Source organism: Homalodisca vitripennis, chromosome 2 (assembly GCF_021130785.1).
Source record: "Homalodisca vitripennis isolate AUS2020 chromosome 2, UT_GWSS_2.1, whole genome shotgun sequence".
NCBI lineage: Eukaryota > Metazoa > Arthropoda > Insecta > Hemiptera > Cicadellidae > Homalodisca > Homalodisca vitripennis.
Genome location: NC_060208.1, coordinates 1,574,315 through 1,595,014, shown reverse-complemented (window position 1 = coordinate 1,595,014; position 20,700 = coordinate 1,574,315). Strand labels below are relative to the sequence as shown.

The window sequence follows — 20,700 nt, the reverse complement described above, 5'->3', positions numbered from 1 at the left end:
TGCATTTTTCACAATAAATAAAAAAATCACTCTGTATTCAACCTCGGGTACTCTGAAAACATTTATATTCTACAAAAACGATTCGTTATTTTAGTTGTTGAGGCATCAACTATTTCATTGATTTTTTATGCCATTAAAGGCCTTAAAGATACTTTTATAACAAATTATTAAGTTCCATTGAATGAAAGACAAAAGTTAACAAATACACTTTCATACTGGATTTAGATGATAACAGTGCTTTAAATTGATTGTCAGGTAGAATTAAAAATGTATTACTGCATGTTTGAATCTATTAAGTAAGTTTTGTTCAAATGTTGATAAATTAACAACATAAACTAAACAACATAAAATACTTATTTACATTCAAACACATAAACCCATATTTAAAACTTTCATTTTTGTGAGGCCTTTCGATAGCAAGGCTATCTTCGTAAGACACATCATAAAAGTTTTAGAAGATAGCCTAGTTATCGAAAGGCCTCACAAATATAAAAGTTTTAAACATTGGTTTATGTGTTTGAATGTAAATAAGTTAAAAATTGGCTCCAGTACAAACATAAACTTTTATGGGTATAACATAACAAGCTGAAAACTCCTGAGAATGCTGTAAACTCTTCCAGATATTTAGTATAAATGGTCTTATTGTAGTATAAATTAACAGTCAGCAAAATGGACTAAAGACCTACAGAGCAACAACGTAAAGTCTTGGCACGCGTTTCCATAAATTTATTTGCAAGCATCTATAGTTCAAGGATGATATTAACGTAGATTAAAAAGTAATTAAAAACGTTTCATGTCTGTGTATCTGAGCTCGACGTGAACATCATGACGCATCCTGTAAACGTTCAAGCGAACTTTGTTCTCCCCCTATAAAGGCTTGGCACGCTTTTCCATAAATTTATTTGCAAGCATATACAGCTCAAGGATGATATTAACGTAGGATTAAAGAGTAGTTTTAAAACGTTTTATGTCAGTGTATCTGAGCTCGACGTGAACATCATGAAGCATCCTGAAGACGTTCAAGCGAACTTGTATCTTCTTCCATTTGGTCTTGTCAGACCTTTGCATACATTTATTTGCAAGCATATACAGCTAAAGAATGATATTAACATAGGATATAACAGTAAATAAAAAACGTTTCATGTCAGTGTATCTGAGCTCGACGTGAACATCATGAAGCATCCTGTAGACGTTCAAGCGAACTTTTATCTCCTCCTATAAAGTCATGTTAGGTCTTTACATACATTTATTTTCAAGCATATACAGCGCAATGATGAGATTAACAAAGTATTAAAGATTAATTAAAACGATTAATGTCAGCGTATCTGATCTCGCCATGAACATCATGATGCACCCTGAAGACGTTCAAGCGAACTTGTATCTCCTTTCATATGTTGATCAGTTCGTCTCGGGTAGCCGATTCCATCGCAGCTATCATTGATTGATATTATTGTTCCATATTTCTTTCATGTGTACCTTTATTTAATTGTACTTGATATAGTACCTATTTTCCCAACCAAGATACCTGTTACTGGTTAATATAAGTTACTTCCGATAGTTTTCAAACTAAATTCTTGGCGGATTGATAACCTAATTTGCACGCGTATTAATTTTTTTCTCTCGGGAACTTTGTAGCTACTGAACGTTGTTACCGAAGCCACATATCGCGCGCCTTGTTCGTAAGTAAAAAATTATATATTCGTATCATAATTTATTCTTTTCATGTGAATCATCTAGTTTGAATGTAATATGAAGTTAAATTATAACTTGTAAAGTAACTTATCTTGAAGGTGGTTTATTTCCCAGATCAACTTGGATAATATTTGTGGCGATGTCCTTCTAAGGAGACCCCGTTGTCGTGATTAAAATTTGTCTCGATAAATGGATAATGCAGTCACGATTTTGTTTTAGGCGAGTTGCAGTTCGCTCTTCGAGCTCACTTCTTGAGCTCAATCCCAATAAGTTCATGTTTTAGATTTCCAGTCTACTAATCTTCCACTTTTCTGACTACAGCTGCATTGTCGAGCCAAGAATGCTGACGCCCGCGTTTGTGAGTCAAGTTCATTGTAAAGGGATGCAATTTTTAAAGTTTTAATGATACAGTTTTAATGATGATTTAAAGTTTTTATTAATTTCGAAGGTACAATCCACATAACATTGTAATATTTAGGCTCATCCCACGGTATCATACTCTATTCATAAACGGTTCATTCATACTCTATTTGGCAGCTACGTGGTAATACTTTATTTTATTTTACCAACTAGAAGTGGTGCTTTTATGTTTATTTGCCAATATTAAACATATACGTAAATTTCGAATTTCGAGTATTCATTACTGCGACCTCAGCAGTATCCATCCCCATGTGTATTGTCCATTCGGTACATATGCTCACTATAAACTTTACTTTTGAAACAGCTAAAAAATACAAATTTTAAAGGGCGAGGTCGGTGAAACATGAACAACTATTCTACCCACCTCAATCGATCCAGTTTATTTTCATACAGAACATCATCACCTTTCATTCCTCTAATTTGTCATCAGGCTTGGAAACTTGAGTAGAAAAGTTTAAAACCATTAATAAAAGTTTTTCATGAAAAACCCTTAGTCTATACATGTGGGAATATCAATTCATGACAAAATTTTCGCTCTCTACACCTTTGTTTTGGCCTAACTATCAGCTTTTTGTCTATTAAGCTTCCAGTTTCATCCAAATTATTTTATAAATGAATTCTGCGTCTCTTCGGGAGATGTTTATACAACACTTGATGATACTCACCTTGCATTAAAATTACAGAATTAAAGTATTATAGCCAAAAAATACACTGAACTTTTCTTAGCAAGTAACATTGATAACTGTTTTCGTAAAAACATCAGCCACACATTACTGGGTGACAGCAATGTGTAACTCAATTAATCAATTCTAAACTTTGTAGAAAGCTGTTTTAGTATACATCTATTTAATAGAGTGGCTATAAACAACAAAATTGTTACATGACTTTGTGTAAAAATTTTAATATTATGTGGTGCTGTATATTAATTTTAATATATCAGTGCGAGATGTGATATAAACAAAATCAATCAGTTAATAAATTAGTTTTCCAAATATAAATAATGCTGCAATATCATGACATAATCGTTCTTATAGTTATTCCAAAACCGGTAGAAATTCAAAAAAATTAAAACGGCTTACATTTATTTTTATACCACGATATTGATAAGTATCAAACGTAAATAAGATCACAATGCAGAATTACTCGCCCTGTGTATAAACATACGAAATCTAATTTGTAAAGCTGTTACATAATTTTACCACTCTAATGAAATCAGACGATACTCACTATGTTCAGTATGCCATCTAGTGGAATATTCTAGAAATCATGACATAAGGAACTATATTTTAACATCAAACTGTCCTTATATTCCATTCACCAAGGAGAATATTAAGTTAAACGACTGCATCATTATTACCAGAAAATTAGAGTTAAAACTCAAGCAATCATACGATTCACTTCCTTTATTGGTTAACGTTGTAAAATTAAAGATGGTTTTGCTCTTGAGAGGAAAATTAATTTCAATATCGACAGATCGAATTCTACAACGGCTTATTTATCGACGAAACCGGTGATAGGATTGTTATAGTTCATTGGTTAAGTTGATTACCATATCATTCCATTAGAAAACGTTCCAAGTGGATCTGCTTAATACGTTGCTTTTCTTACAGCTTCAATGAAAAACTGATAATTATTTAAAGGTCATGATGAACTAATTGGATATCTAGTTCTCTCTGCTATTTTCTCACATATTATCCAATAAGATCAAGCCTAAGTATAAAGAAAAAGGTAAGTTTAATATTCCCGTTTTATTGATTTCATTTTGAATTGATTACTCATAAGTATTATAAGACGTGTCACTTTAGGGTTTTAGTTTTTAATTGATTTGTTAATAAAACAAAATTTCTCTAAATTAGTTGCCACTAAATTTGAATGCACCATTTTAAAGGATTGTAGGTAAAATTATAAATAAAATTGAAATATCAATGCGTATATTTTTCTTAATACTACACTTTATTTTGCACAGTGATTCTAAATTTGCTTTCCATAGAATTTTCAATTAGATCATAAAAACAAGTTTTGAATATTTAGAAAACACAGGAATATTTTGACAGGACATACTTTACTATATTGGGAGTTTTTATTTAATAATTGTAGAAAGTTATATTGGAAGAAAACTATTTTGTATTGCTTCATAACTGCGAACGTTTCGTGAACGCACTACTGAAATGTTCCATTGTTTTTCAAGTAAATGGTTTTTGTTAAGGTAACAGAGCATTTTCCATTGTATCATACAAAGCAGTTTCACTAAATTTGGAGATATACAACCTGATCTCCTCCTAAGGTATATAATTACAATAACACGTAAAACTCTATAAAAGTGGAAGAGATTGTTTTTACGTACCACCAATCTCCTCCTTAGCTTAGTTAATCACAAGAGTAAGAGATCGAAATGTAGTGATACGGTTTTCATTTTACATTACAATAAATGGCAAATACTATTTTACAAAAAGCGATTATAAAAAAAAAATTTAAACTAAGAAATGAATTCTTATCAGAACGTTTGGAATATAAAATAAATATGTATATATGTTCACACAAGGGTGTCACCAACTTCTGTGGCTGATAGTATCCATCATATCAAGCAAAACATTTTCTATAAACAAAGGTCGAAAGATGCGTCGTTTAGCTATTTTGTATTTTTTTATAACACAAATATATATATCTTGAACTATTTAAGTTAAGGAAACCAAATTTGTCACGTAGGTTTAAAAAGGTAAGAGATTAAATTGCGTTTTAAAAATTATTTATTAATTGACGTCTGTTGAAAGTATTAAAAGTATCTTACTTGGAATATTTCTAACAGACGCCACTTTGTTAATACTCAATAAATAACAGAATTATTGGTCTACGCTTTCTTCTTATCTGTTCAACCCTATCTGAAAACTTTGGATTCCTTAGTTTAAATAGTTCTAATGATATACTTTAATAAAAATTACAAAATAGCAGCTAGTGGCTAAACGACACATTTCTTCACCTATAATTTGTAGGACATTTTTGCTTAAAATGCTAAATAATACCCCCCACAGAAGTTTGTGTCATCCTTTTGTGAACATATTTAGATATTTATTTTATATTCAAAACAATGATTTTTTTATTTTCAATTTACCATAGTTACGTCAATTAAATGTCATTCTGATTTACGCACAATAATTAGTTGTTATAAAAATTCTTTCCTCATAGATAAAAATTCAATCTCTTTATTAACGGTTAGTTCAATAAATTATTATAATCGTATAGTAATTTACATAATGTACTACACTATTGTGTTTGTATGGTGAATGATATGATGCACTAGCTTCTAATCATGTATCATGCTGTCTCAGGCTTTGGCTAGATTTTAACTGTGATAATTGGCTGATGACCTAACCACTCAATTATAACGAGAATTTAAATACTCAAATTATATTATAATAACCAATTAAAACAACGATTTTATGTTTAAATAATTATATTACTGTTGTTTTTATGATTGGTTTTACATGTGTCTTTAGTCGGATTACTTAAAAAACACTCTCTATTAATGATATAATGTGTGTGTGTGTGTGTGTGTGTGTGTGTGTTTGCTGCTTCTAGCCCAAAGTGGACTTTCACCTAGAATATTTCAGCAAAATATCTTTATTACAAAAACATGAATATCTGGTTTAAATTTTACTGCCATATCTAATTTATAACCATAGGCAAGTATTAAGTGGGTATGTCAAAAAAAAAGAAAAAAAAATAGCGCGATCAATGATAAGTTTCAGTTTTATATCTAAAGTCTATTAGTTGTGGTCGATTATTTAAAATTATAATATCTATAGCTCAAAGATCAACGGTTTGCAGGAACGACCATTTAAACACATCATTTGGCAATGAAATATATTGTTTAGATTAAAATGTATACGCCATAACACTAAAGGGATTATTAGACGATTCCTGATGTTTTAATACTTCCAGATGATCACGTGGGCTGTCATGGTATCCTCTCTTGTGTTTCTAACTGCCGCACATTCGTCCCTACAGTCTGACGAGTATTTTGAGTATTACGAGGATGAGAAACACCACTACATGCTCGAGGACCCAGAGAACTCAAGTTCTACTGTAGAGAACACCATTCCTCCAGCGTCCAAGGTATGAATATATAAAACCTATATTATAAAACATTTGTTTTGACAATAGAGAGGTGGTCCAGGAGGATCACATTACCAGAAATGTCAAGATTTAGGGTTAATCAGGTAATCTAACTGACTGGAGATGACCTCACGGAAACAAAGTTAAAATGTTTCATACTGTAGCATGACGGGGAGAGTACTAACTATTTTTCTAGTGGTGTTTTTACATTCCGATTCCCTTGGAAGGTGGGTTTGAACAATTAGGTTGAGGTGCAGTTTATGTTTGCCAAGCTTCTTGCCTTAGAATACCAGGATCTCATATTTAATAAAACAAGGTACGAGCACGTAACACCAACAGTCATCGTGGAGGCTGGTTGCAAAATTTCAGATCTATAGCTCATTTTATCCTCAAAATGTTCTATGGACAGGTGGACCAACAGACAATCACACATCATACGTTGTGAATGAAATTATTAAATCCTATGACAGACAAATTCACAAATGGCACATGTTAAAATTCAAATGATTATAGAGTGCTCTGCCAAATAGCTTTAAAACAAATTTTTAAGACACATCTCTTTCATAAAAACTTTATTTATTCTCATACAGTAAAAATGGTATTCACTTTATGGACACCTGCTATAGAGATTAATTTCAATAATTTGTGGTAAATTCAATAATAATAATAATAATAATAATAACACAAACCACCGCAATATTGTCGTAAAAGATGCTGTTAAATCACTCCGCACTTTATGGTTGAATATTTTTTTTATATATGTGAAATATTTATTATGTTTTGTTTTACTACTCATTGTGCGTAATTCAGTGTACACTTAGAATTTAGAACTGTAGTAATAATTGTGCACATTGAAACGATCTAGTTCCGTGTAATTTTATCAATCAAGGTACGCTGTTATTTGCTTCAATCATGTACTTTTCATCACATGTTTCATTTCAACACTCCGTAACTTTCGTGCATATTCTTCATTTTATATATGATCTAAGATCAACCTCATTTGCTGCAGCTATCGTTTTTTTTAACAGACTCATACAACTTATCATGTGTTAAACACTAATTGGGCTCAAATGCAATACAAACCGTAACTTTGTGTACAGCAAGATATTATGAACAATCAATAAAAAACTATCAAAAGTCCATAATTTATTAAATTAGTAATGTTTAAAGCGGTTGCGTTTTTTTAATTAAAAATGGATACTTACCCATTAGCATAAGTAATTTTTCTGATTTTTTATAGTGTCGTACGAATATTTAAGTAAATGCATAATATTAATGCTGTGGGTAATTCTCATGTATAGGATTATGTCCCAAATTGATTAACCTGTTCATAAACAATAACGTATTGAAGAATTTTAGTCACTTTTGTATGTGTAGCTTAACATCAAAATGGCTCAACAAAACTCATATAAAAAGTAAATACAACCATCAACTAAACTGTGAATTTTTTCAGGTAGTCATTCCAATAGACACAACAGATGAAGAACTAGGACTTCCTTCAATACAGAAAGAAATAATCTCTAATAATAACGTCACACACGTAACAAACGACGCAAGCAAAAGCCCTCAGTTAGGACCTGTGCCAAGGAATAATATTAGTAATCATAATTCTCAAACATTATCAAATAAAGAAGCTTCACATAGTAATTCCTCTCGTCAAAACATTAAAAAACAATTTAAAAACAAACCAGCTCATGGATTCCCCACAGTTCCTTTGTCAAGGAAAAGTGGTACAAATAAAACCGAAGAAACTAATGAAAAAATCTTAATAAAATCTTCATTGCCTCTAAAAAGTAATCATAAACTCTTGAGGCAAGAAAATACTCATGATGCTATACCAACAAACCGTATTCACAATTATACGTTTAACTCAATAAATAATAACAACGTACCAATATCATCAGTTGTGGAATTAAAAAATAAAAATGAGTCATTTGAGACCGGTCTCAAGTCTAGTCAGTCTTTCCATGGGTTAGAGAAACACAAAATCTACAGAAGATCTTCTTATAACAACAAACCTAAAGTCATGCATCCATTTGGAGAAACTGCAGTTGTTCATCTAGCAGACATTTTAACTAAAAATAAAATCTTGTATGGCAAAGGAAACCCCAGTAATAAAAAGACCTTCCTAATAAAAAAACCTTTGCACTTACATAAAGAGAGTAAGGAATCTGATAATTCAAATTCTAACAGAAAAGAAGATTCATACTACGTTGCAGAAGAAGCAAAACTCTTAAATTCAGGTCGTTCTCATAATGAAGTTCTAATCGGCGGTAATGTATTACAGGATATAGTAAACCAAGATAAAGTTACTGAGCTACCTGCGATAAAGTATAGGAATAAGAGATTAGGATTTGATATCATCGATTATGGTGGAGATACCGTATTAATAAACCCAAAAATCAATTCAAAAACGATCTCAAGTAGAAAATTACAAAATTATACTTCTCCAGATACAGACAGATATGCTGAGAACAATGGTTTACTTGCATTGAGTATTCCTATTTCCACAATCATTAAAGATAATCGAATTAACCCAAGCTTATTAGACAGTACAGATGAAGCACCACTTTCTGCAGATATATCTACATCAAGTTCTAATTACCCAGGACAATCATCAAGTACTAAATCAGAAACTAAATCACCACCTGAGGATCTTTTATCAGATACTACATCATTACCTGTGTATTTTTCATCGGGTACTACATCATTACCTATGGACGTTTTACCAGATACTACATCATTACCTGTGGATGTTTTATCGGATACTACATCATTACCTGTGGATTTTTCATTGGATACTACATCATTACCTGTGGATATTTTATCGGATACTACATCATTACCTATGGACGTTTTATCAGATACTAGATCATTACCTGAGGATGTTTCATCGGATACTATATTATTACCTATGGATTTTGTATCGGATACCACATCATTACCTGTGGACTTTTCATCGGATACTACGTCATTACCAGTTTATGTATTATCACATACTACATCATTACCTATGGATGTATCATTAGATACTGCATCATTACCTGTGACTCTTGTATCAGACGAATCCACTTCCGCAGAATCAATAAATATTACTCACTATTTAATATTAAACAACATAATGCCAGCTTCTAATGGAACATATCACGATGAAGATTTTGAATCAGGTCATTTGTTATCCGATAAACATGAGGCTAAAATCCTGGATAGTTCGAAACGAAATAACAGTTCAACTCCAGTTCTACATTTAAACACTCGTGATAGATCTCCTAAGACTGTTGATCATGCAACGACGGAATCGATATATAATTTAACAGAAGATTTGCAAACTGCAGAAAATGTTAATTCAAGTTTGCTTCCAGATGCTATTAAATATGGCCCAACTCCTTTTTTACAATATAATGAAACGAATAGTAACAACTCGTTAAATATTGGAACTGCACAACATAATAGTAGTAACTTAGAAATTCACAATATCACCTATAATTTTAAAACATATACTCGTACTCCTGTGGTGTTACGTGATACTCACCAACCTCGTGTTAAACCTACGACAAGTAATTATTCGAAAAACATTGCAGAAACTACGAATGCTTCCTTCATATATCCTAAAACATCAATCTATCCACACAATAAAATATCTTTGGATGAGATGAATAAAACTGTTGAATTAACACTACCGAGTAAAAATAAGAGTGACACAAAAAGAAGGCTAGAAATTGAACCCATGGATGGTGAAGTGCTTCATAGTTATGAACATATTTCATATCCTTTGAACTATACCGTCAAGGAAAAATATATTCCACTACCTAGAAACTCTTCAGGCTTTGAAATACTGAGGAAGCTTAATGTTTCATTCCCCCTTGCGCTATACAAACTTCCACCGCGCGTAAAAATGATTACTACAAAAATAATAAGGAAGAGAAGAGTTAAGAAACCGAGGCGAAAAGCTTTAGCGGACCACATGAAACCAAATACATCTGACTCTTCTCATGAGGAAATTATTACACTGCCAGTTTTAGAAAATACAACTACACTTGATGTTAACGAAATATCTGCGGAAACAATAAAAAATGAAACAACTTTCATTCCAACCAATAATAATAGAAATGATAATAGTACATTATTAACAAAAGATCAAAGTACTGTCACTAGAGAGACGCCCCTCAACCAGAGTACACAGCATATAGTTACGCTACAAAATTATGAAGACAGTTTAAAAGAACTAATATTAAATAGTTCAAAGGAGAGCAAAACAGATAGTCCAGTCATACACACATTCCTTACTACCAATACTACAGATCACGTACAAGACAAACTTGTAGAAAAACGTATTCATATCAAACCCGAAAGGGAAAAAACTCAAGATTATTCGGAGGGCAATACAAATGAGAATATGGACAACACAGATGAATTTAAAGATGCATATGTTACAACGGAACCAAATGTTACAGACATGTGTGAACTTCATGATTATTCACCCTTTCTGGGTTTGAATCCAAATAATAAAATTATAGATACGAACAGAAGGTCTGGAGCTCTGAAGGACAATATTAAATATTACACTACATCCTCTGCTGATAATGCTAGAAAAATAGTCACGTTTAAGAAAGAAATAAAAGATGCAAAATCTGATCCATCTAAAATGTATACTAAAATCTCAATGAGTAATTTTGTAAGTAAGCCTTCTAATGATAAACGTGATGAGCCACAAATTCGTGTGCATGCTGACTCAAATTTAGTCAATTATTTACTAGACAAGGGGCAATCGAAAGAAAATTCAAAAGAATGGATGGATTATGAAGCTATTACTGTGGAACCTGATTTATCACAAGGTTTAAAAGCTACAGAAAATGATAGTAGCGTTTTTGAAACTGTTATAGAAACAAAATCCATTACTAAGAATACAAAAACAGTTAGAATAAACCGGTTGCCTAAAAATATTATCAACGTTGAAATTGTAGCATAAAATAAATTTGAACCTCACTTATTTCAATATTAAAACATTTTTAAAAAAGAAAGAGAAATGTAATTTTAATTCCATCCATACAAAGTGTTACAAATTTGTTACTAAGTGTTAGAAAGATATATTTTCTCTATGAAATAATTAATATTCTATGATTGTAACTTTTTTTTGTAAAAGAAAAGCTGCAGTAAAACCAGTTCTAATGCTTGATTGATGTCCGAATAACTGTGATAGTTTTGTTTAATAATTTTTTATAAGAAATGAAACTTACTTCATATGTCGTATTTACTACTAAAACGATGTCACTAAAGAATAATATGTTAGATGACCCCGTGTGTACTATCATTAAAAAATATAAATACTGATAGCCCATTATCATACCTTATTTTGCTATTACATTTCTTTGTATTTATATGTAATTTATGAAGTTATAAAAGTAGACGAATTTATTTTGTATCAAATAATTCTAGTAACCCTAAATTGATTGAGAAACGAAGGAATAATCAATTATTCATACTTATAGGAAACCGTTATTAAAAATATAATTGCAAAGTAATTTCAGTACCTTATAAGGCAATAACACAAATTGTCGTCTCCATTTTACGCATATGATTAATACTACTGTACTGCTAAAACCAGCATGAAATGTTATAAAAAGGTCTGAAGGTCTTACTTCACGTAAGATTGGTTCATAAATATACACTAGATGAATAACTTAACCCTCCAACTCTCATCATAAATAAGCATACAAATCCCAATTACTATCCTCCATGGTACGTCGTTACACGAGACACAATTTTTTGGCAATCCATGAAGTTGAAACCTCAAAATATTATAAAATGGCGATAATAATGGTGTGGATACCACTCTCCAACCCCATTATCTGTAGTAATTCTTCATCATTTGGATGTAGTGGTGGGACCGATCAACTCTAAGGTAAGGTATTGCATCAGCTTGAATACCACCTTTCGCACTCTCATTTTGTTTCTATTCATCTACTTTATTCACTATACGCTTAGTGCAATCGTCATTATTGCGTACATGACTGTAAAGTGTATTTAAGTATCTGTAAAGTCTATAATGACCTAAGGTTTATAGTATATAGGGGTTGGCAAAAGTCCAAGGGTGGTTTGATACATTATTTCAAATGCAATGGTTTAGTCAACATAAAATATACACAGATACATTTAACTAAATGTCAAAATATTGTACATAAATGCAGCACGTAATCTCATTATTAAAGTTTGTTGACCTCCTACAGGAGATTATTGCATCCATCTTGCATGCAATATTAAGGATTCCCATAAGACAATAAAATAAATATGATATGTAGATTGTCTATGTACAGCAGGTATTACCGATCATTCAATATTAAAAACTAAATATTCCCTAAACCTTATTTAAAAGAGGTACCAATAAAAGAAATGAAAAATTAAATTAGTATATTGCGAGGTAAATACGTTACGTGCAGCCCTTTGGTATAACCTCACCTTTGGTGGTGAGAGTTCTGAAGTAAAGAAATGTTTATAGTATTTAACATGTTACAATTTTAAATATAGTAAAAAAATTACAAAAACTAGAAGAAAAACTGATGACTAGATGCGATGTCCCAATATTTAAATGACCGTTATTTTCAATTTTGAGTTTAGAACAAGTTAACCTTCCTTTTATTGCATTGTCCGGTATCAGACGCTGTCTTAGACTTGACTCCTGGATTCTGGAATCATGTTCGTCTGCAGAGAGCGAAAGAAATTTAACAACAAAGAAGCTCAAAACGAAACATTTTTATGTTTCGACATCAGAGACATCTATAAATAGGTAAAGTGGTAGTCTCATGGTCTCATCTGGTACCGAATTAAGTTCACTACGATGTGATAGACTTGATCTCTAAGCTCGGTGGAGCAACCGAGTTTTCCACCCAAAACGTAGGTATGGGAAGGGTTGATTCAATTAAACTTTCAGTTTAGTTCCAGTTCACCTTCCTTTTGTTGCAGCGTCTGGTATCAACTACTTTTCATCTTGGTATAAAATTCCTAAACATTTTCCAGCAATTCATCGTGGCCTGGTGTCCAGTTGGCGAAGAGTTATAAAAACGTATTTACTTAAATAGTAAATAGCACCGATGTGCAACATTTTGTTTTCATCGAGTCGCGATAATTATTGAGTTCGATGTCATAATATATATTTATCAATAAGTGTCGTTGCCTTCCACACACATCAATTTCAATAAGTTTTGTTTGGGACTGTAATCAAATCCCTCTGGTTCCTCAGTTATCTCACTCACCAGATCTTACCTTATTTATGTACAAATTAAAACATACGGATAGTCTACCAGCTGATCGATATTTCAAAATCCGAATAGGTTAAGAATTTATAAGGATAAATGAAGACAAATTTCAAAAGTTTCTGTGGTTCACACTATAAGGGATATAGCTTCCAACTCTATCAACCATCTCGGAAATTTACTGTAAAAAAATATATACAATACCAGATGCCATATCCAATATATTTGTCATTATTATAGATAAATGTATCATTATTATGTTTAATATATGATTATTGTTTGTCAAAAAAGTGGCTTTTCTAACTGAAAGATAAAAGATTTTGGGTATAAATCTGCTAAACTGAGAAACACGTTCATGGGTATAGTATATGTGGTAAAATAAATTGTTTCAAACATAATTAAGAATGACCTTTGTATCTTTTTTGTGTATGTAAATCAACTAACCAAAAACGTGATAAATCAGTAAACGTGACAGGAGGGTCAATTTTAGAATGCATAAAATCACATTTGCCCAGTGAATGCAAATTAAAAATTAAATCATTAATAAGCCATATTTCATATGAAGTATTTTTTATGTGGAAGAATCAAAATAATATTTTGTAACACTATAGGAATATTTTTCATTATTTTGATTTATATACAATTATATATCTTCAAAATATTCAATCTAGTATAAAGAAGTTTATTTAAAATTCTTTCTTTTCCTTGCAAGAAGTCACCGTCACTCTCCACAAAGTAGCTTCTTTACAAATAATTGTATTATACTCGTTCTTCTATTTGGTCCAATACTTGAGTAGCTCGAATGTTGTATTATTCACAAATTCAGTGGAAACAGTAAAAGTTGTAAACGCCGTGAGCTAGTTTGATTATGAGTTGTGCGAATTCTATTCTCGGAGGAATTGATTGATTGATTAAACTCTTTATTACGACGGCCAAAGTTAGGACAATTAAATCCTTTCTTACACTTAACCTGTGTCAATAAGTACAAATACAAAACAATTTGTAACAAAATAAACTATTGATATTAAAGACCATAAACAAGTAAAAAAGAGAAATTGACTTAATTAAAATAAAACTTAAACGTTAAATTATTATAACTTTATAGCCGAAAAATATATAGAAATTATGTGTGTGTGTGTGTGTGTGTGTGTGTGTGTGTGTGTGTGTGTGTGTGTGTGTGTGTGTGTGTGTGTGTGTGTGTGTGTGTGTGTGTGTGTGTGTGTGTGTGTGTGTGTGTGTGTGTGTGTGTGTGTGTGTGTGTGTGTGTGTGTGTGTGTGTGTGTGTGTGTGTGTGTGTGTGTGGGTGGGTGGGTGGGTGGTGGTTGTATATATATATATATATATATATATATATATATATATATATATATATATATATATATATATAGGCTTCTTTCTCAATATTTACTTTAATTTCGTTTTAATTTTTAACACATATCTCATATTGTTTATATTATAAATGGTATTACTGACATTTGTAGAAAAAAAACTTTAATTAGAGAAGCCGTAATCAAATATTTATTTGTTCTGTTACTAACCAAGCCTACTCCTAATCTCCTAAAGCCCCGCCATCCGCTGCAAGAAGTAAGGCCTGACAGCCGAAGAAAACCGATCGCTGCTCTCCCAAAAATTTGTAGAAGCTGGAAGGGAGGTCCATGTACGTCCTTAAGTTACGTGGAATTTAGCTATTCAATAAAGCTTAGCTCTGAACAACTCTACCACCAACCAGCACTAACTTCTGTTCTACACCAAATACACGCATATTGTTACGTAACTGATACTGTTTAAACTCACCAGCAGTTGAGGTCAACTCCTGTTCACAACTGTTCGCTGTTCTTCAAGCTCCCCCTTCAGCTTTCAGAGACTCAATCTTTGCCAGCGAATTACGTGTGGCAGACACTATCTCCGATACCTGGGAGATACACATTTTAAACCACCCCTTGCTTCACTTCTACACCAAATACACGCAGATTGTTACGTAACTGATACTGTTTGAGCTCACCAGCACGTTGAGGTCAACTCTCCTGGTTTATAGATAAAAGTTTACACCTAAAGAAAACTAGTGAATATATGTAAATCTATATCTAAAACGATATTTCATTTCCAATCTTCCATAATGCTTGTATTTAGAACTATAGTTGTTGGTCTAATATTTGAGACTTTGTTTCCTAAACTTACACAAGTTGACAGACCTGTAATTCTTTCTCTACACTATATATGTCGTTTTGCTACGGAAATCTCGCTACTAGAATAAAAATGTGGACATGTATTTTCCATCGTTTAAAATGTATTGAGTTAAATGTTATATTGTTTTAGTGTTATCCTTGAAATAATGTATGAGATGTCCATGCAATTATCTAAATTATTATGATAGACCCTTATTGGCTCCACTGTTGTAAGGTTGAAATATATGTTACCAGTTCAAGCTTTGGATGTAGAATTACTTCTTCTTTCAGCTCGATATTTTATTTTCAGATTCTTTAACTGAGTATTCTTGAAAAATAATTTAAATGCAGTTTAAATCTATACTAAGCATGTTTAGAAAAAAATTATATGACCAAATTATTTTTGCCTAACATTAGTATTGAAATGACACCTATGGGGTGTTTGAATAATTTAATGCATTGTGGAAAGAGCGGTCTAAGAATTGGACTATGAATCTGAGCTAGAGATAGCTGTGACCGTTACTGGATCGATTCTCCCCCTTATCGTATCCTCGCATACGCCAGTGCCCTATCAGAGGAGACTGGGCACCATAATGGGGATCGGCCTGTCCCTAACAAAACATTACACAACACAACATAACAGAACTGTTAAAGTGTGTACTAGGAAACGCAAAACTCATTGACCACTATCAACACATTGCATGTTACTGACGGTGGTGTATCTGTGGATCTGCTGTACAGTGAACAGATCATATTACAATTTCAAAGGGCATATGGGATAACGTCACAGGCTAAAGTGCATTATCGAGAGGCATGGATAGTACTGGGTGCAGCGAGCTTGTGTTTTAATTATGGGGTACACTAGTAACCAAATGTACATTGGTATCGTTTTAACATCTGAAAACCAAGAACACAGCGAAATGCAATGAACAGAGTTCGGAAAGTACGGACATAAACTACTACTTCCTCAGTTACAAACAACCGTACAAGACGATCGCAGGAAGCAAGTAAGGATATTGTTTTTTGGGTATTGACTTAATCATAAATACAGTACCACGAAAGAAGTTACTCGGATATTTGTGGTTTTCCAGCGTAAAAACTATTGAAAGTTAGTAATAGTTGAGTTAATAATGTATACAGCTTTATATTATTGTAATAGTAGATTATTAGACAAAGAAGGAAATGAAAAACTATATTTAATGGATTTAAATAGATTGACGATACATGTTTATGTACGTTAAATAGATGTTTATACAAATAATTCTTAACATACGAAAGAATTGTAGCTATTTCAAAGTTATTCATCAATTTTCTATTGATAGTAAAAATTAATTTTGTGTTTCTGTTTGTTACTAGCGTATACATGACAAAGCAATGTTCAGTAAATCGTCTGTGATACAAAGACAAATTAGTTATTTCATCCATGTCCTAAAGTGATCGTTGACTTACTTTGCGTAGAGACATTCTTTGTTCTCTGTTTACTATACGCCTCACGTACACGACAGGATAATAGCGATGTGACCCGATATTCGTCTAGAACAAGGAAAGTGTGACTCAAGAAACCTTTTAAGGTAAAGGCTCTAGTAAGGTGTCGCCTGTAGAATTCTAAATTAGCTTCAAGACCGAATCAGTTAAACCTGATTTAGTTACTTGGAAACTTTTGCCACAGTAGACAAATAAATCACCACCATGGAATGTAATATAATATAAATATTTTATTTTTCAATGATATGCTGTGGATCCGCATCTCACTATTGAAGAACAAAGTACATATAAAACAACGACATGATTCTTAAACATACTTGCAGTGAAGAAATTCACAGTATAAGTGTATTTGTATTTAAATACACTTATACTGTGAATTTAACTTTAAAATGTGACAAAAAGTAATATTCTTAAATATTATAAAATAGTGGACTGTTAAGTAAGAAAACTGCCTTTCGCTTATTCTACACTCTAAAACATTCTGTATATTGTGTAAGGTTTTGTATGAGTCCAATACTGTACAACAACTTATTTATATGGATTAGACATTGTAGACACCCATTTGCAGTATATTTAAATTCTTTTTGCATTTTCACTCACAATTGAATGCTAACCCTTTACTTATCGGATTTTTCAGAGGATATAACGATATTCTGTTTGGTAACGACTCATTGGTTTTAACCTGCTAAAAATCTATTCCCAAACTTAATATATTTTTTATAACTATATTATAATTATATTAATATAATTGAGACCCCATTTAGATAGAAAAAATTTAACTAGTAATTTGTAATCATAAATAAATTCTTGTTTTACTTTCATTTTTCACATTTCCTTCAGAGACTTGAATAGTTAAGGCGATTTTTTGACTTCATTCAATATTTCTTCTAATTGGAATATAATCGATTTCATTCGGTTTTTCACTATTTTTTGATCCATAAGCAACATTTTGGAAAAAAGTTTACAATATTTCAGATTCTTTGTGAAGAAGTTCGGAATGACTTTCAAAACTTGGTTTAACAAGATTACAATGTACTTCAATTATATCGAATGGTCTAAATTTTGGTGTTCTATCGCCTAAATATATCTCATTCGGTTCTATTTTTGCTTGAACAAATTTTTGCCTTAACAAATTTACTATAATTGCTGAAAAAATTATTCTTACTGGTGATTTTATTTTAATTTGTTTAAAGACTGTTTGCATTTCAAATTTGTTTTCGTCAAATTTTAAAGAGTTATTTGACATGTTTTCATGAAATTTTATAGGAATTTTTATTTGATCGAAATTGTAATATCCTTTTTTAAAACCATTATATTTTGTCATGTTTTCTTCCATAAATCCTATACAATAAGGAGAATTTTCGCTAATATTTGTTATAAAATTATTAGAATAAACACCACTTAAACCGATAAAATAATTAGAGTTTTCCTCTAAATGAATAGGATGTTCTAAGTTGAAAACTAATTTAGAGCTTTCTGAAGTCAACTTGGACAGTTTCATTTTCGCTATTAAAATGGAAAAACAAAAAGATCAGATGAAACTACAAACTTTTGAAGAAAACAAGAAAGATAAATCTATTAGATTGTTAATTGTTCGTTCAATTGGATGTGTAAAAACAACTTTATTATTAAATTTCATCTACAATAGGTTGATTCCTTATTTAAATTTGTTTGTTTTTAGTAAATCTTTGGAACAAGACGCGTACAAAAATTGCAAGAAAGATTTAAAAACATTGAGAAAAGTTAGGAAAAAATCACATTTTTATAATGCTTCTGAGAATATAGTTTCATTTGATGACTGTATTTTTGAAAATCATGACGTTATTAAAGGGTATTTCGTAATGTCTCGCCACAAAAATATCTCTTGTTTCTCAATGCTTTTCAAAGGTTGATAAACAAGTTATAAGAAGTAATTTGAATATGTTGTGTGTCTTTAAACAAAATGATCACTGTACTAGAAAAATTTACAACAATTATGTTGGATCTGATATGCGTTTTGATCCATTTAACGAGTCATGCGATAAAATTTGGAAAGAAGACTGGATTTTTAACAATTAATCTGTCTCTAAAGCCTAAAAATGGTAAATATTTGAATACATTTTCTAATATAAATAATGATCTGGGGTTTACTGGATAAAATATTTGTTTTCAAACAGATATACAGAATAATCAAGAAAACAATCCTTCAGAGTTTGATAGTTTGACTGTAACATTATCAGAGTAAAATTGAATGGTTATTATTATACAGATGAATTAAAAAATTTAAACACTTCCTGAGGTCTTTTCAGAATTATGTATCAGATGTATCAAGATCTTAAGGTAGTTTACAACAAAATATGGAAATGTATTACAATCCCAAAGAATTTATAGCAAATAGACCCATTTATGTCATTGATACAACAAAGAGTTTGACAAATATTTCTGGTTCACAGAACGATATAATCATAAATATGGATTTTAAAAATGCTGTTACAAATGCGATTTGTTATGTAGTTGTGGTTTCTGAGAAATGTTTATCATATGATGTAAATAAAGAGCGATATTAGAGAAATTCAGTAAATTGTTTCAAAAAAATTTCTATTCTCTATATTATTCATCAGATAATAAAATTTTAAAACTTTACAGAATTAATAAAGACATTGATAAAAGTATTGAATTAAAATTATATAAAAAAATTTGAAAAATAGGGGTGATATTAAGGAAAAACTATTCCAAGATCATGGACCGGAAGTGATGATTTTCAAAAATACTTTAATAGTTACTGATCCTATATACCAAATTTCATCAAAGAAATTCTAAATATTTCTCGAGGTGTAAGAGTTTAAAGATAAGGGTAGAATGGAGTTGATTTAGAAAATGTTGTTATTTTCATGAAATTTTGAGTAGAACTCGCTTGTTTTTGAAGTTTCAGATTTTTCAGATAATTGTTTTTATTTTTCTATGAATATTAAGAAATAGGGGATGATTTCACCCTTATGGATGAGTTAAGTTCAAAGAGTTTAAGTCTTTGCCATATGTGTACCAAATTTCATGAAATCGGTTAAGTAGTTTTTGAGATACAACTTTAGACATATTAAGTTTTTAAGACACAGGTTCACTTGGAAGACCATAATAAATCTTATACATTGGATTAAAATTAAATTGAATTAAGTTGAATTTTAGTTGTTTTACTATCGAATGAAGAAGCTTCGATATTGATCATCGGTTTTTTGTATTTATGTATTGCTATCTTTCGGAACTGTTATGAACTAAAATTTCGGTAATGTAGATTCTTAATCATAGCTTTTAAGGATAAAAATTGTGTTTAAGTTCATTTAAAAACTGTTTATTATTAAAATTAAAGATAATTTTACCTATTTTAAATATGCATACATTTAGTTACTTGTAATTTTCAAATGATTTTTTAAATTATTTTCTTAAATTTTACTTCTCGATTGGATGTTGTATTGTTTTGCTCAGTATATATACCAACGAATTCGGTTTGGTCGGTTAGGAAGTTTACTTCTGAACTGTTTCAATGCGAGTGGCCATAGCGGAGAAACACAAAGTTCAGAAGTATCCAGTACGCACTCCGG

The 20,700-nt window shown here is 31.1% G+C and overlaps 1 protein-coding gene across 1 annotated transcript; it reads left to right on the top strand.

The window, feature by feature from the left end:
• The first annotated feature begins 3,659 nt into the window (after positions 1-3,659).
• Positions 3,660-11,246, top strand: LOC124353470 (uro-adherence factor A-like). The gene is made up of 3 exons (XM_046803313.1): positions 3,660-3,840; positions 6,052-6,225; positions 7,679-11,246. The coding sequence occupies exons 2-3, from the start codon at positions 6,052-6,054 to the stop codon at positions 11,192-11,194; spliced, it is 3,690 nt and encodes a 1,229-aa protein (XP_046659269.1). The 5' UTR covers positions 3,660-3,840; the 3' UTR covers positions 11,195-11,246.
• Positions 11,247-20,700: the final 9,454 nt, after the last annotated feature.